The sequence below is a fragment of the Haliotis asinina genome, chromosome 6 (assembly GCF_037392515.1).
Source record: "Haliotis asinina isolate JCU_RB_2024 chromosome 6, JCU_Hal_asi_v2, whole genome shotgun sequence".
NCBI lineage: Eukaryota > Metazoa > Mollusca > Gastropoda > Lepetellida > Haliotidae > Haliotis > Haliotis asinina.
In genome coordinates this window covers 54,747,680-54,767,107 of record NC_090285.1, presented here as the reverse complement: position 1 = coordinate 54,767,107, position 19,428 = coordinate 54,747,680, and the positions used below count along the sequence as shown (strand labels likewise).

Here is a 19,428-nt window from a genome sequence, read left to right as displayed (position 1 = left end):
CAGGCCCAAGTACAAATTATTACACTTTTGAATCGCGCTTGTACGCTTATAATTTTGTTTATTTGTTTTTTAAAAGCAGCGATGTATATTATATGTCATGAATAAGTGATAAATGTGTTTTAATTAAGTTTGATTTTTTGGTTGCATGTGACCTTTAACAATTCATCAGCATAAAGATAATGGTGGACAGATAGTTCAACAGCTTAACACTTGTTTAGTTAACAGCACATCAGGAAATCACAAAACTTCAAACTGATCCAGTTGTAGATTAACATGCTGACGAAGCACAAACTAACCATGGTGTTTCTGGTTGGTCAGTATGTATCAAAGGTCAAGGTCAAGTGTGAAAGTCTTACTTAGATTCATAAAATCCTGGTGAGATAAGAGTATTGGGGTGAGTGAGTGAGTCACTAAAAAGTTGAAAATGTATGACCTTCTTTATCATGAGGAACACTTCTGTGCTTCAGAGACACATTGAAAGTTTAGGGTATTAGATTATTAGAAGGATTAGAGTTGTATCACAGAATGTTAGCATTAGGGGATCTCCAGACAGTAACATCTACAATCTGGAGTAGAGAAACAAAGAATCATAATTGTGGGATTCAAACCCACTTAAGGCTTCTGCCAAGCTTAACAGATGCAACAAGTGTCAGCTTTAACTCAAGTGTTCTCCATGTCCTCTGTTCTGGGGTGAAGTGACTGAAAGAGCCTAACAACATTTGACTGGTTGGTTTGTTGGTTTAACACTGCACTCAGCAATATTCCACCTGTATGGCAGCAATCTGTAAACAGTAAAGTCTGGATCATGGAATCCAGTGACTTACAATTCATGAACATTGATCTCTGAAACTGTGATACAAGGATACATGTCAAGCAAGTCAGCGAGCCTGATTGTCCGATCTTGTGAGTTACCTCTTATAACAAGCATGGTTTGCTGAAGACCAGGGGCTCCTTTCACAGGCAACCTAGGTTAACCTTAACTCCCATTCTTTAACACTGCACTAAGGTTGCCTTTGTGTCTTAAGATCACCTTAGTGGTTTGTGAAAGGAAGACCAGTTCTCACTGGGTCTTCATGGGTCTCTTACAACATCTACCTTCATCAATGTAAGCTTGGCAGCAAGGCATAAAACGTTCAGACCAGCATTGTTGTGATAAACTCTTTGGGAGGATCAAAGCCATCAGGTCAATAAGAGCAAACAAATCATACAAAAGACTTTTAAAGGATCCAATAGTTATCTCATTTGTAATCTGATCAAACTCGTTCCTTGTCTAAATCCCATACTCCTTGTGTGAAGGTTCATCAGATGAGCAGGTTGACCTGCCGCCATGAAGGAGGGCTCAAGTTCATACCAGATCATGAATTTTCCAGTACTTCAATATGAGCTGACATTGATCACTTTCTCTCCAATCTGTATCGAAGTGGATGCGATATGGACCACAGGCTGTTCATCAGATAAACTGGGTGCATCAAGGTCCTTCGGATTCAATCCTGAGAGGACCCAAGTGTTTCATCACGGTAAACCCCGATATCATAGAACATAACCAACTCAAACACCTCCATTCCATCGAATTATCACGAAGTGCCGGAAACTACAGGCATGACAACACAGGAATCTAGACAGCCATTGCAGACATGGGATAACTTAAGTAGCTCACTTTTCATGATGAGTTCATGGTGATCAATGCACTTCGATTGGCTGATTTTGTCTGGAGAGAAGGAGATTTTATCTGCAATGGTTGCCACGTTGAGGGCTCTTCATCCTGTCACATGCTAAAACATCTTGTGTGCATGGATTTTACTGCTTTACATCACACCCGTCCTGACACATCACTGACCTTGGGGAGGAGATACAAACTGTCAGGGAGACAATGTCTTAATACGCATGAAATCCTCAATTTTTTCATTCAGACACATAACTTCCTTCATGACACAAATGTCCTAAAGCAGAATCTAGATGATTTGATGTTTAAAATTCATACCCCTAGAATTAATTTGATTAGCAACTTATGAAGCAAACAGATTGAAAATCACAAACTTCCTAAAGCAAGAAAAGAAGACTGAATATGTAAATTCTTATAAAAAAATAAAATATTATCCTTAAAATTCATTTGATTACCAAATTATGAAGGAGACAGAATGAAAAACAATATTGATGGTTATAGCGATCAATATATACTTGGGGTATAATGGTCACAATTGATTCCTGTAACAGTAAACTGTTCTTACCTAAAACTGTCAGGATACAGTCATATTCAATATATATTTATAGTCTCATGGTCAGTATACAACCATATATGAGGATATGGTCACTATTGATTTTTGTAACAGTAAACTGCTGATAAAAGCTCCTACATAAAATTGTCAATATAGATTCACATTCCATGATATGATTAACTACAAAAGATATTAACTTTCTTATGAAAAGGTCAACATACATATAGATCATGAACCCATCAACTATTCAACATACAACCAAACATCATGATTGACAATATTTATAAATATAATATGACACGGTCAATATTTATACAAAAAACATGACAATCAATATTTATGTATTTCAAATGATATGGTCAATATCATTATGTTATTATGTGAAACATTTCATATTAGTCATGCGATGTTTTCAGGTTAGTCATATAGACATGAGGCAAGTTATATAGGTCGAAGGAATTGCCATTATTGGACCTCTGTGTGGATCATAAATAATACAGACAGATTGAACATATTAGGGACAGTCGATTAATACTGATTAGTATAACATGAAACAACCAATATGAAATGGTCAATACTGATTGATTGTAGATGAAGATATCAATAAACATCAATATCTTGATGAACACTGAATGTGTTTTCATAACACAGTAAATATAGATTGACTGACATAACAAATACCAGTCACTATTGATCAACATTGATAAACTGTCCATAATTTCTCAAAATATGAATCTGTCAATATAGATTCATATCAGTTTCTCACATGCAACTGTCAACATAAATTCAAATCACATGAAACTGTCAATACAGATTCATATTAGATGAAACAGTCAATACTGATTGATATTGTTACACCAATCAGTCAATATATGTTCATATTACACCAAACGGTCAATATAGATTCATATTACACTAAACTGTCAATATAGATCAATAATATTACACCAAATTGTCAATATAGATTCATATTACACCAAACAGTCAATATAGATCAATATTACACAAAACAGTCAATATAGATTCATATTGCACAAAACAGTCATAACAGTTCCACGAAACATGAAACAGTTCAGTACTGATGGTAGAACAAGGAATTCAAGTCTGTGACAAGATGGGAGAGAGTTGATCATGCTTTGATTTCCTTCCTGCAGAGCTTTATATTCAGTAAGCTCATCAAACATAAATATTGATGCCACATTTCTATGAAGTGCAATGCAAATCTCCTATAAAGACAGCACTTCTAATCTCATGCCCATCAGAGAGTGCAGTTCACACATGCTATGTTAACAGTCTTCAAGGCACTGAGAAAAATCTCGGAAAACATCCGTGAGCTCATTAATATCTTGTATCTGGTTTGCTCTAAAGGGGATGTGTTGTTTCAGTCTGTGTCTCTCTGCATGTAAAGAAATGGATGTTTCATGTTTCTCCTCATATGTATTTTTATTTATCAACATTGATCTGAGTATCAAGAGAACCTTTGTTGTTACAGCCCATGCCTTGATGGTGGATTATCAAATATCTATCAAATTTCAATTATTCCTCATCTTAACAAGATGAAAGCGTAAACAAATCTGATTAGAACTGGTTGTTTGGGGGACTGTGTGAGTGAGTGAGTTGGGATCAAACCGCAGCCTGTCTGACAAATACATTCAACCACCCATCACATTACAATCTGTCAGAAGGTCACCATGTGGATTGTCACACACAGTATTTCGGCTACCATATTTGACACATTTTGTTAAAGCTTTCTCCTCCAAAAGCATCTGCACGGCATACATGTGCGCCACTCTCAAAGAAAATCATTGGAAATCACCCATACACAAAACTAATGGTTTCCATGACAATCCACATTTTCTTGCATACATTACATATATATTATCCGTAGCATTTAACCATCATAGAGAAAGGTTTTCGTAAGTACCATCATCTTCGTTCTCTGAAAACAAACCAAACACTACTGTATGATTTTATTAAGAAAGGCATCGTTATGGACGTCAACCTCCATAATGTTGGGAACCTGACTTTTAAGGGTATATTCTCACACCTTTACCGTTCCTCCAAATCTCAATTCATCACATCACAGAAGCAGACATCCATAAAATTTCCTCCCTTCTGTGTTCACTTCTAGAAGCCATTCTAAGATTTTATGATTAGAATGGTCTGAATAAATGGCTTTGTCATTTTCCTAAGTATAGGTGTACCTGTTCATATGCTGATATTTAACCTAACATCTGCAATACAGATTGTTAAAACTGCCCCCCAAACGAATTCAGATTATCCTAATTCATGTTCAATTATTTCCAAAAATAATCATTTGTAAACAAATTTTGAGGCTTTGTTGAGAAGATGATTTTCACCAATAACAGGACTAACAACTAGAAAGAGGTTTTAATACATGGTTTGACATATTACAATGAATACAGTTTCAAAGCAGATTGTCAAAATTTTGTTAAATCCCAATTTTTAACTAAATAACTTTTTTTTCCAATTTTGATAACTGGGACACTTTCTTGGGCAAGTCTCTGAACTAAAGGAAAAAATGCTTTTGGGTGAGGAAACCCTGCCAGACTAGAAGTTAAAAGAAGGAAACGACTGTTTGCTAACAATCAAGTTTTCATTTCGCCATGAATTTGATCTCTGGATCCTAACATGCCAAAAGGACATAAAACTGTACAGGTAACTGTGGCACCAGTGTAAACATGGCCATGTTTGCCCTCCCAGAACTTACAGATGTGCATGATACTTCAGACAAGGCTTGATTTATTATTGTTGACTTGATACAATACATACTGCATGATGTTTCAAAAATGATGCAAAACTTCTTTTGCATCATTGCCTTTTTCATAACAAATAGACACATTAATGCTGGCGATTCATGCAAAAACTAAATGCTCATGACAGCTGTCGTTTGGATGTCCTGTTACGGATTAAATTTCCTCCATCTAATTTATAACGCATGTTTGAAATTACCCAGAGTTATGAAGCAAGGAATAGGCGAGGAAATGCTAAGGCTTGTATCAAAACATAGCAATTGTAATTAAATATCTGGCAAACAAAAACCTAGTGTCTCCAGACACTCATAATTCATAAATGGACCCACCACATGACATCTTTCTCTGAGATAATGATCCGTGGGAGGGTTCCACACAGAAATAATGGTAGCCAAGTCCAACTGTAGAAGTAGCATCAACATCAATATGGGATGTAGATTTGGAGGGCTTACCATTCTCATATCAGTTTCTGAAAGGTAGACTTCTAAATATTTACATTTATGGATCTGCCAACAGCATTACAAAAATACTGTTTGGAAAATATACGTGACAGTGTTTGTTTACTCTTTTAACGATAACAAATGGAGTGAGCATGGGAAGAGCTTATTGTCATTTTGAAACTACAACTGACATAGAATGCAGCAAAACAAAGTTATTTTTCACAGCGTTATTTCACAGCATTGATTCACAATAATGCAATAATGCAAGAAAAACACACAGGTACACGGATATCATAAGAATTGGGGTAGGAGTGTGTGCGTGCTGAGCGCCAAACTAAAGTCACATGACTGAAGTCCAATTTAAGCTTAAGTGCACTGTAAAAATGTTAAAGAAAAGGGTATAAAAATAAAACAATAAACAGACATATGATATTCTGCTAAACTGAAAAAATATATTGTATTTGAATGAAATCAAACTTCTACAACCCATGTAAATAGGTACAAGAAAGTAAAGGCAAGTTTGAAACAAATTCTATTCCAACTTCTAGCTGAAGAACAAAAAAATGCGAAAAAAAGAAAAGGAAAGAAAAAAAACACACCCCAAAACAGGTAGCTGTTTTACTACAGTCGAGCCTAAAAGAAAGAGTGAACAAGTTTTGAACTGTATTCAAAGTGATAGAGGATGGAATTGTTCCAATGGTCAAAAAGACATGTCATACCATATATAATACATGTGACAAAACCCTGTCCACATCTGCTTTATTGATGGCACAATCCTGACTATCCAGAGCATGTGTTTAGGAATCACTATCAAAAGAGACATGATACAAGGTGTTCATGAAAAGGTGAGTGTATCCTGCCACACCACTTGCACTCACCAAAAACACATGCAAAGGCAAGTGAGAAGATATCACTTGTTACCATGACAAAGCAATCTTGTTTTTTCTGGGAAGCAGCATGTGTCTACTTGGGTATTCCTGTTAAACGAAAGCCTCATATCTCAGTGGGCTATCACTGTAAGTCTGGACTTTCCTAAACAGTCACACACACACATGCAGACAGGGCTATATGAGTGAAATAATCCTAAACACTATGTTAAAACCCTTTTCACCTCTTCCCATCAGTCTGCGGATGATAGAGGAACTATATTGGGCTGTTTCTAATCCCAGCAGACTTGGACTCGTCACATTTCGTCAAATTTGAGAAGAGGAGGCAGTAAAAACTAAACCAGTCTGTGAACATACACCAAACACCTGCTAAAATGTATTTGAACATACAGCAAGCACCTGCTAAAATGTCTTTGAACATACAGCAAGCACCTGCTAAAATGTCTTTGAACATACAGCAAGTGCTTGCTAAATTGTCTGTGAAAACACAGCAAGCACCTGCTAAGCTGAAGGAATTCAGTCAGATATGACAAACCTATGGAAAGTCTTGCCCGAAGGCTTAGCAACACTGTAAGGGCGCTGGGTGTATTTGTACAAAAGAACCTTAGCACTAAGACTACCTTAAGCCTATGTCTCACAGTCATTCAACTATATTATTTTCTCTTAAGTTCAGCCTTCTTTGCAATGCTAAAGCTTTAAACGAAACAAGTCTAGATTTCCTCAGGCTCTGAATCTCCCATTTCACTGGGAATCCTTTTCAGTTTGAAATGGGTTCACTTGTTATCATCTTCTGGGTCTGAGCGCTAGTCTTTATGTACATTTATTTTCACTCTTTTTGCAATATGAAAGCCCTGACAGCAGCAAGTCTAGATTTCCTCATGTTCTCAATCTCCCTTTTCACTATGGCTCCATCTCAATTTAGATGGAACTATTTGTTTCTACCAAAATGTATATATTCAGAGGCTACACATTTATCTAGGAAACAAACTGATTTTGCAGTTGTCATTAGAGAAATAACATTACTATATCCCACAAAAGGTTTTCACTTCCCTGGTGTGTTAGTAGTCAATGATTAAGTCTGTATATTTGCAGATGTTGCTGGCAACATTTACCAATTTAGACTGAATGGAACCAGTGGTTCTCAGTTGCAGGTGAGCATGGCACCACTCAGGTTGAATGGCTGTAAACAGACACCCTGTGGGTCTCCCTAATGCTGTTCATTCATCACACTCCTTCAGCACTTTGTACTGTTTATGTTGGAAACAGGAGTACTTTGTGCACAACTGGGAACCGATGACATGTGTCCACCAAGCCAGTGAGTCTGACCACCCAATCCATTTAGTTGCCTGTTAGGACAAGCATAGGTGCCTTTTGTGGCTAGCATGGGTTGCTGTAGACCTATTCTACCCCTGATCTGCATAGGTCAGTAATTTGTAAACTACATACGAAAACATCAACCTGGCTTGTACACTTGATAGATGAGTTTCTCACATACATGTTTTCCCATCTGATTGACATATACCACAAAGTGACTTCACTGTACAACAAACAAAATGTATATCATAAGTTAAGACAGACACTTTGTATATCAGCACCAAATTTAAGCAGTTTTCTAAACAGTTTCATGAAAGAATATCCCAGCTGAGAAAACATTGTCTACTTAACGAAAGGTAATGGTTTGGGATAACTGAATCTGGGTTCTTCAAGTGTATTTCATATTAACACAGAAAAATAAGAGAATGTCAGGAATTTGGGAACTCATAAAGAGCATTAGAATACAAAAAACAATATATGCAGTTACCAGTATAGTTAGTATTGGTTTTCAGTATACATTCTCAACACAATATGATATTTGACATATGATTCACTTGTGCTACGTGATCAGTTGACTCCGAATATTGTGTATGAACTATTGCCATTTCAACGTAGCTGTTTGTATAGTTTATACACAGAACACTTGCACAATGACATAACATGTATCCTTTATCTATTATTTCGGTAAATGTACATAGAATTATATCAGTAACCTTCATGAAATGAGACTTTGACATTAATTATGAATTACCACAATCTTAGCTTTGATCATATTTGGGATCATATTTCAGAAAATATTGAATAACAGTTAAAGTTGTGTAATTTTGTTCATCATTGCAAAATAATTACCAACTATGACATAAAACCTTCTCAACCCCACAAAAAAGGATATGTCTTTTAAATCAAAGCATGTTACACCTCTTTGGGGTGTTGAATCAGCCAAGGTCTATAATCACTGAATGTTTAATTGGGTATGTATTGGCTAACAGCAGCCATATGTTAAGATTCGTTTGTTGGGACACCACTAACACTGAAAATCTTTCTCTCTCACAATAGCATGCAATGTCACACCAACACTGCATACCTCCCTGACAAATTGATTCCTGATATTCAAATCTAAAAAAAAATGCAAAGCGAAAAAGAAATTAATCTGGTTTGTTTCAAATAATTTCCCTGACACTGATGGACATTCATGCATGATAACCTCCTCCTACACACAACCACCAACATGGCCGACCTCACATAACAATTGGACAGTCACTCGATCACAAGCCATTATCTTTTCAAACATTTCACAGATGAATTAAATTCTAGTCAATTCAGCCACAGAGTAAATTCAATATGCTTCAAAATGAATTCATGTTTTGTGGACAATGCCACCTCCATGGCAGAAATATTGTATCTGATGGAATCTGCACTTCATTAAATGTATTGCACAGCCATTTCATCAGGAAAATACCTAGAAGGCTGTAACACATTTAAACACAATAATGAATTATGGGAACTATTAGATTTTGAAAATATTATCTTCAAATAGATGCTTTCCATATACCACTATAACCACTTTGCATTTTGTTGTGCAGTTGTGCATTTTACATGGAAAACTTTGTCCAGCAATGAAAACAGCTATTCCAGGTCTTTCCTACCAGAAATAGTCTCACAGCTTGGCGGCTAACAAGACTGAAGTGCCTCTAAAACTGGTTATGGTCACACCTAATAGATAAATTGCCCTCTGAACCATCTCCAAAAAGCGAGGACATACAGAACAATTTTTGTATTTTGATAATTCTAAAGTAGATTGTTTCTTTAATTCCTGCATGATGCCATTTGTCTGATGTGTGCGTGGGTGAGAGTGCTTGTTTTATGTATGAAATGAAACATTTATTATTTCTCAAATCATAAACACTTCTACATCCCAAATATGTTTCACATTTTACTCTACATTCCAAAATACAACAAGATACATCTACTAGTTACGTAACAGAGAGAACACAAATTTGTCGTCCCTGTAGTAACATTCCAATCATCTCATGGAAAGGGTAACAATGGCAGATGAAAGAGATGGGGTTATGGGAAGGAGGAGAGAAGAGAGAAGAAAGGGGGATGAGGGAAGGAGGTAAGGAGGGAAGGGAGAGAGAGAAAGAAGAAAGGGAAATGAAAGAAGGAAGTAAAGAGGGAAGGGGAGAAAGAGAAAGAAAGAGAGAGAGAGAGAGAGAGAGAGAAACACCATGGAATAAACATTAATACTTAAACCTTAAAGAGACAGGGCGGAAACCGGTTCCCCAACTCATCCCCTCTCGCTCAGTTACCCCTCCCCAATAACCCCCCAACCATCCCCCTCCACCCGAGAGCAATCTTCCTGCAAATGTTTGCCAGATGTTTGGAACGGTTCCTCTGACAAGATGGGAACACTTGAGTATTTGAACTTACATCAAAGTGTCGCACCACCAACCATGTGATGTGTCTTCACTCAGCTAACCTTCACTGACTGTCTAATAAATCTATGTTGTTCAAATCATGGATTAATATTTCATGCTATCATTGTTTAGCTCCACAGCTGATATCTTCTCCAAGACCAGTTCAGCTTACATAGTTACCTCAAATGGAATGTGTAGGATACAATGAGCTGGTCTTCACACTGACAACAAAATTCCTCCTTGGCACCAGAGGAGGTCTTAAATATTTCACAGACAGTGTATTCATTGCATACACACCCTAACAAGACCAACAATGACGTTTCTCCGTCTAGATCTGATTGATTCTGTTCACAGTTCTGATGAATCTTAATAATGTTAATTCCGGCCAAGGTGTATTATTCAAACCTTGATCCCTGAACTCAATACATGTACTGACATCTTGGATACAAATATGTGTCCTTTTTTTTCACTTTTTGACACAAACATAAAACTTGTATTAATTTTTCAGTTCACTACTGATCAAAACAAGATGGAGCTAAAGTAAGTGGATGTCACTTGACAAAGCAGGAGGGGTGGATGCAGGACCTTAAACTAAGTGCCCTTGGCTTGCTAAATTAGAAAAAAATGTCATTTTCACATGACCCCATCAACAGATCACAACTTCATAAAACATATAAATAGTTACTATAAATCCAACTTTCAATAATTTTACAGATATTTGTTGCAGACCAAAGATGTCATCCTGTAAGTTGTACTCTGACAAATAATATTTCCGGTATATTTAACTATCTGCACATACTGTCTAGACCAGCAAACTAGTGATCAACATGAAGAGCATCAATTTACACAATGGCCAGTTAATAGAGGTGGATAAATCAGTGCTATGACAATCTATATTGTAAGAATATCTACCTACCTGCATATATTGTGTAGACCTGCAAACCAGTGATCAACCTCATGAGCATCAATCTACCAGTAACATGTGTGGATAAGTATGGAAATCAATGCGCTGACAACACAATATCCATAATGTCCAACTACCAGCATATACTCTAAAGAGCAGCAAACCAGTTATGACCATCATTTGCAATCAACTCTACCCAATGTGATTTATATGGTGTTGATAAATCTGCGCTCTAACAACGTCTGACCCAGAAAACCAGTGGTTGATTGCATGAAAGTCAACCTGGTCCACTGGACTATGATTAAACATAATCAGACATGTCACACTCTGTGATGGTTGGATCCAGCGTCCCTACTTCTGTGATGAAACTAACACAAATAGTCACCTTGACTTGAAGGATCATTTAGGCCAACTCTTAGCATCTGAATATGTGCCATTGTCATAGAAACAAAAAATCATTTTTACATTGAAAAAGAGTTCCACCTGAGGAAACCAAGACTTGCTTGATTTAATACATTAGCACTGAAGAAAGGGAAGGGAAAATAATGTGGTTCAGGGACTGAGAAAGACTAGTTCTGCTCACAACCTGATACCAACTAGTTGAAACAACAGACCATCTCTTCTGCAGAAAGTTCATTGTGAAAATGTAGCGCCTAAGACATAGTGATAGTCCCAGTTATCATATTAATCACAATATATACACCAAAATCTTGGTGCCAAAGTTAATGCTTATTTCTTTCCTGCAGTGGCAACAAAACTTGCCTAATCACATACATGTGTACTAGATTCCCTTTGAAATACAATAACTAATTAACTTACATTAATGTTGAGCCTTACATTGAGACACTCTGTTGCATGAAAACAGGTTTAGCTCTTTTTTGGATTCCAGGGAGCAGAAATACCCAGACAAATACTAACTCCCGTCAGGTGTTGGTTAATGACAAAATTCACTAAAATTCATGTCACCAGTCTTTTCAACTTTTACAATGTCCGATTCAAGGATAAGTTTTGGTGTATATCTGTCCAGATGTCTCTGCATGTGTATCTAAATAGTGTTCGTCAGAGTTTCGTTAAAACAATACCCAGTATGGTCTGGGAAAAGGGGGAGAGAATCCTGGTATTTTCTCTTCTGTTTATTAATAATGTATAAGTTCACAATTTGACAAAAGAGATAAAAAAATATGATGCTACAATTAATATCAAATTAAAATATTAAGTTGTTTACCGATTACGTATAAAATTAGGATTTCTACAATTTGATCAAAATCATTTAAAATAAGTAGTTAATAAAATTAAATAAATAATGAAAAGAGTGATGAGTTGTTTCCTGATTATGTGGAGAATAAGAAGTTGCGGAATTTGAGAAAAGGAATTTCAATCAGTTAAACTGATAGGCAAATGAAAATACTGATGAGAAAACATAACCATAGCTTTGAACTCTAGAAGGTTAAGCCAGTAGCTACTACTGACACTGCATTCCTTAAAGAGCCACGATATATCCCTAGTTAACTTGATACACTTTTCCTTTAACATTCCAGGGTAAAGTAGGGCGAAGTAGAGCAAGTAACTCGGTTGTCATGAGTGAATGATAAGAATTTTACATCACTGACAGCAATATTCAAGTCATATCTAGTAAGTCATGGAATAGACCTCACATATTGCGCCCAAATGTGGGATCTAAACAAGGCAATGGGTGTGAAGTGCAGTGCTTAAATCATATGGTTACCTGGCACATTCCTGACAGACTTACAGATGTAAAATGTGTATTGGTTGGACCAAATGGCTGATCTATATCAGTCATATGCCACGGATCCTCACTGTCAGTCTGTTTGTGTATCTGTGAACCCACACTTGTTAGGCCACAGGTATCCTTACGGCAGGTCAACATATTGTTAAAAACTCTATTCCCCTTCATTAAAAACCCCTCTTGAATGAGGATTGGGTGGTTGCATCCAGACTAAACAGAAGTCTTTGAAAATATATTTTAAAGAAAACAAAATTCATAGTAAACAAAATTAAATATAATGAAAAGGACTCCTGAGATTTTCTTTTCAGAAGCTTAAGAAATCATTCACATCATGATATGCATGAACAGTTGAGGTAAAAAATGTTGCATTTTCAGTCTTTCATTGCCATTTTTTCTGTTTCAGTAGCAAGGTACTAAGCTTATGTTGTTATTTCCACCATTAATGTGGGCTCTTCTGTGTTTTTCTGCACGGTGGAAATGTTTTCCTGTAAGTAATGACAGGAAATGTTGACTATGAACAGCAATGATATCAATTCATTTAACTTCAAGTCCACCTCAGTCATCTTCTTGAACGTATCTGAATGTTAGTCTGAACTCCCCAAAATGTTGTTACCATTAATCAAATCCTTGTGGGTATTTGAGTGTTACCCTATTCCTGTATCAATATAAAAACCTTGTGGCCATCAGAACCACATTTTCCCAACTGCCAAGACCTCTCTACAGTGCTGAAGCCTTAAATATAGCAAGTCTAGATTTCCACACAATTCCACAGGCTCCACACCTCTAGTCTCCCTGGGGCGCCTTTTCATATTAAATAGGTTTATTTGTTACTATCAAAGTTACATATTCTGAGACTAAGCATCACTCTAACCACGAGTACATGTTATACGTATGATATCACCACAGGTAAGTGAGCTTGTAAAAAACTGCCCCTGTTCACCCAGCAGAAAATGGGTACCTGGTGGGATAAGTCATGTGACTGTAACCGTCGAGCACATAACAGGAAGCTTGGGTTATCTGGAGTAAAAATATGCCTACTTTGACTGTTAGCACTATGAGCATACACCTAGTGAATGGAGTTTGGCACAATATAAATGCATACATTATTGTTAGTATTAACTAGAACCCTGACACAAACCGTTGACTGAGTTAACCAAATTAAATCCTAACCTCTGTATCAATTATCAAAACATTGTGACTAGAAGATCCCTACTACAACTACGTACTACGTAACCCCAATCCTCATTTAAACATAAATAGTACCCTCCCTCAGAGTACTGCTCTACCTCTGACATACAAGCCCAATACCCTCGTCAGTCAGTACAAATGCAGCCAAGGTAGTCAGGAAATAGACACAGGGTTCTTTTCATCTCAACATATTCTCTGACACGATGAGCACAAGGAGCGCTACAGCGATGAAACACGACTTAGAATTGGGTAAATGAGCCACACCTCATTGACATCTTAACTACACAAATATCCATCACGCATCTATGAACAGCTCCCTCCGTCTCAGCTGTACAGCTAGAGGGATGTTAAACAATGTGAACTTGTTGCAGGAAAACCCTTTCAACCCACGTTTATCAACTACCATTGTATTCTTACTGAATCAGCAAATCTAATAATGTTGTGAATAATACACAAGTCACATTCATCACCATTTGCTTCGAATGAAGTTGGGAGATGAAAATCAACGAAACGATTTTCTTAATAACAATAACGAAAGTGACACTGCAATATGATCAATGTTGAACTTGGTTAGACCTGGAGCTGAAGATTTTACATTGCGTCATGTTCATGAATAAAACATATCACAACATGAAATATAGGGGATCGTAGATAATGATGAAGAATTTCCATCACCATCATTATCAGTCATCATGAACTAACCAATATCAAGAAATACTCAGAAATATGTGTCAAATTTTGACAATGAACTCACCACCACTAATTGATGTGATGGAAAAGTGATACCTCCTTGTCTCTCAGCACGTGATGTTTTTGTGACCTGAATAATTTATAGATTCTCAGCAGTTATCCTTCAGTTTTTATAACCTAATTGGACCATAAAACTGCCACATTAGAAAAAAAACAAAAAACATCTTTCCCTTGGCATGGTTTTTATATTGAGAATACCCAGTTAGAAATAAAGAGATTTAAAGTGAAGGTCACAGGGTAGTTTTTGTAACTGAGCTAGATTTTTTTCGAAAATTTGATAATGAGTGCACCTATAACTCAGGGACATATATTATACATGTTACAAGAGGACTTACTTGTTATTAGTAATGGCTTTGTAGGAACTGTTATCTTCAGTCGGGAGACTTATATCAACAGAGCTAGAGCGCATTTGTTTAGGAACATCCAGGCAGCTTTCATCCAGTGAAGCCTTTCGGGGACTCTCCTGTTGAGGAACTTGTAAAGGCATGTAGGCCGCATCCATGGACGATGATCGCTGTTTAATCACAGGTACCTCCAACATGACAGCTGTTCGATACAATTTATCCGAGTCCAAGCTACTGTTTCTGGAATTAATTTCAACAATTTGGGGAAAATCCTCCTTGCTACCTGATGTCCCTTCAGTGTCACTTGAAAAAATGTCGGCAGAATTGTCCTCATCGTCATCGTCCCCGACATCATAATCATCTAACAACGATGAACTGTCACTGGATAAATCACCATTCTCAAATCTTTCAGCATCTGCTTTTTCCTTTTCTTTCATTAAATTTTCCATATGTAAACAATGTAAACAAACTTTAGGAATTTCCAAAGATGCTCGTCTCCTTTCATATCTTGGTACACGCAAACTTTGACTGCATTCTTTGTCTGAAATGTTTTCATCCGATGATCCCCCATTCCAGGGAGGGGAACAGTCAAAAGACTGTGACCGTCTGCCATGCATGTTGACAGGGACTTGAAGAAATTCATCCCCATGTAGACTACTTGAGTCAAAACTTGACGATCTTCCTCTTTGAGGTTCAATAGGAACCTGAAGGTTTGGGGTACTGCAGTCTACAGATGTAGACCGTTTCTGTCTTGGTAGACAAAGTTTGGGAATCTCAAATGAAGGAGATCGCGACCGGGATCTTTTGAAAAAGTTCAGCATGATCTCTGTTGAGGAAATATCACTCGTTGACTCAAAATGTCATTAGTTCGGCGAGTTTAGCCAGTTCATTTCCTTCCTTCTCAAGAGCCATGCATATTGGAATGACAAAAATCCACAAGATCACACTTGTGACACACACAACAATTAGGAGTAGGAAAGCTGTTCAATGTAAGCCAAGTTTGGAACACTGAAGTTACAACATTGACCACAGTATGTGCATCGCTGTGACAACATTGTGCTTGACACGTCGTCGCTGTGTAGAAAAGGGAAGAATCTAATTAACTCTTCGTTAATGTTTAATGAATTAACACCTGCCTGGTCTTAGCATCTTCTTAGGTGAAACAAAGGAGGAACTGAGAGGAAGAACATCCTGGCCTCTACCACACTTGTTCCCATCAATAAGAGATGGAACTTCTACAGCAGTACATTGATGTCATCCCAGAGGTGTACACACCACTTGCACCAACAAACTTCCCAATAGGGAGTTCGAACCACCAATCAGAACTGCCCTAAACCCAGTCTTGCCTCTAACTGTTCACTGAAGGCTGTCAAGACCGTGGGCTCTCCGCAGCTCCAATCACCACCGCAGTGCCTCCAGTCAGTATTGGCCAACAATTGATCCAGCAGTAGTAAGCATGCCACTGACATACTCCACACACATGGCTATTATCCAACTGACTGAAGGCCAAGCGGGGGAGGGAGGTCAGAGGAAATATTAACCATTCTACTGCTGCTTGTGTAAATGTGGTCAGTTGTCTGTGCAATGCTGCCTCTGGACACTACATTTCATGGCTCATGTACCATATGCCACCTTTTAAACAGGTTCTTATACACCCCAAATATCAACAGACAAACACTGGCATTTAATCACTCCGTTTACGATTTACAACTGTCATGTTATCAGTGAGAACAGCAGGGGGTGAAACGGAAGAGCTTCTAGGATATTGCTCTCTCAATGACAGCTTGTTGATGGAGTAAACTTGTGAGGGAGGAGAAGGGAAGGGCTGTGCCACATACATACATACATACAAAGACAAACACATAAAAACTTCAGTGACTATTACCTATAAAGTAAATGGCAGACAGTACTTGATCAACCAGCAAAGTAAATTAATTCTGTGTCATTTCTCAATTAATTATTCTGAAAATTATTTAATACATTTTAATCTGTGATGTATCAAAAACTGAGGACTATTCTCCTGATGCCATCAATAAAGGCAATAAATTCTAAATGTATTTACACAAATAATTGATTCCTAAGCTAATGTACATGATAACCATTATGTCTTGATGGAAAGATGTGATCAGTTTTCCCATAATTGAAAGACCTACATACATACTCCTTTAAGACGTTCTAAAAGGCATTAATTATCTTCAGGCTATTTCTGTAAGATGGAGTACAGTCTTACAGAGCTTATTACTCAACAGATGGCATTAACCCATCACATCAAACAACAGCATCAAGAGTTTAGCTGTTCGTGTGCATCTCACTCTCATAACTTCAGAAACAATAGGAATATTTTTAGCTTGTGTCATGGAGAATAATGACTATGGTGGAGAGGACAGGCAGTACGACTGTCAGTTTAACTGCAGAAAATGGCAATGATATCATTTACATAAATGAAAATAGATTTTGTGATAAATTAATTAACGTGAGGGCAAGAGATATACAGCTCCTACAAATATTACTGGAAAATTGCAATATTCAAATTGAAATATTAATTTCCACTTGGAAGAATGAAGAATTTGTATGTACTAATTACAAAATATTATTTTACATACTTTCTAATAAACATCTAAAAAAAATCACTATGTTAATTTTATTCTAAAAAATTGATCCATAAACTTTGTTCAACCTTTAAGTTCGAAATAATGTATTAACACATTCAAAGATAGAAAAAATATTGAAATCTGTCATGCAATAAACTTAATACTTCAAACTTGGAACTACCTTAAAAAAGAATACATTTAGATACATCTACTCTTAGAGAAAATAACATGAATTTTAAGAAAGTTCAGTCTGAAAGATATGTGCTTAGCTTTCCATACATTATTCCTGGATGAAAGAGTACTGTCTCCACCATCAATTAATAATGAATCTATCTATTCCTGTGAAGTCCTAACGCTGGAGGCAGAACGGTAATATGGCAGCATTGAGCCCTGCGGCAGTCATATGGTTGCTAGGCGTAGTCCGATCCCTCAGAGTAAAGAATGGGAGAGAGAGGAAGAATCAATGAATCTACCTGTAGATCCACCACAACACCAAAGGGGAGTCACCGATCCAAATCCAGTGAAACATTGCAGCAAAGACTCATAATTCTCACAATGAACTGAAATTTGAATTCTTCTTGTTTGACAAGTCTTGATTAAAGCCACAATGATGAGCAGGTGAGAGTCTGATCCTAGACAAAACATGTCATAATTCTCCCCACGACAAACGAACTTGATCCTCGTTTAACTTCCTGAACGACTGTCATTTCTGTTCATCACTCCTCTAATTACCTAGAGGTTCACACGGCCAGCTTGGTTACTTTCCATTCCGTTTACAACCTGTTTAGTGGGGAGTGTGCACTGTGTTCTGTCACACGAGTCAGCGAATCACACATTCAGTGAGAAATACTGCATTGGGAAGTGCGCACTGCTTGACTCGGAGCACCACTACAGCGCACACATACACCAGGTGTAGGCTTCTGCAAGTGTGTGCCTGGAGATCAGGCACACATGGTGTCATTGGAAACGGACATACAGCAATGAGGACAAGGCCTCTCATCTGTCAAACTCTCACTTCAACGCTGACATTAGTGGTTTCAAATACATGGCACCTTTGTATTTTTTGATGGTAGTATTGATCTATCGATTTCACTGGGAAAAATAATGTGAGAGCTATTGTAATGCTACTTTGTGCGGTGAGTTGTTTTTCATATTTACATGAATAACTTTCCAGTAAAATATGTGGTGTTAATTTGTCTAAATTATTCTATCAGTTTTAAAAGGATTAAGTGATGATTTCATATCCTTGTATGGCTCGAACAATGATGAGAGACACACTTTCCACTTATTTACAATTACACTATGATATCATCACATTTGACAGGAAATAAGATGTGAATGGAAGCACAGTCGAACCCCGTTTATTCGGACATTTTGGTTTCACTCAATATTCCAGCTATATGGCAGCGGCCTGTAAACAATCGCGTCTGGGCCAGACAATCCAGTGATCAACAACATGAGCATCGATCTGTGCAATTGGGAACCGATGACAATCAAGTCAATCAAGTCAGCGAGTCTGACCACCCGATCCCATTAGTCGCCTCTTGTGACAAGCACAGTCGCCTTTTATGGCATGCATGGGTTGCTGAAGGGACCTTCACAGGTTTTTTAACGTAAGAATTACAGTCTGACACTGAGATTTTGAAATCAATAAAGGGGAAGGAAAAATGAGAATTAATGAAGCCGGTGACAAATGCAACAATGAAATTGTCAAATTTCAGACATGTCAGGGGATTCCTAATGCAAAAATATTGCACGCTGTATGACAGACAAATTACCCAGTGCCACTGTTAATGTTATTCATTTCATATGAAATGGACAAAGTTGAAACTTCCTATTCAGAGGGGAATCTGTAT

At 37.3% G+C, this 19,428-nt stretch overlaps 1 protein-coding gene across 10 annotated transcripts in view; it reads right to left on the bottom strand.

The window, feature by feature from the left end:
* LOC137287555 (diacylglycerol kinase zeta-like) overlaps positions 1 to 19,428 on the bottom strand; it is a 309,083-nt gene that overhangs the window by 129,659 nt on the left and 159,996 nt on the right. For 9 of the 10 annotated variants that reach the window (XM_067819909.1, XM_067819912.1, XM_067819913.1 and 6 more), the window contains exon 1: positions 14,973 to 17,425. The exons of the other annotated variant lie outside the window; for it this stretch is intronic. In XM_067819909.1, the coding sequence (XP_067676010.1) occupies positions 14,973 to 15,802 (830 nt within the window). In that variant the 5' untranslated portion in view covers positions 15,803 to 17,425. Of the gene's footprint in view, positions 1 to 14,972; positions 17,426 to 19,428 lie in introns of those variants that run through there. 10 annotated transcript variants of the gene reach the window in all.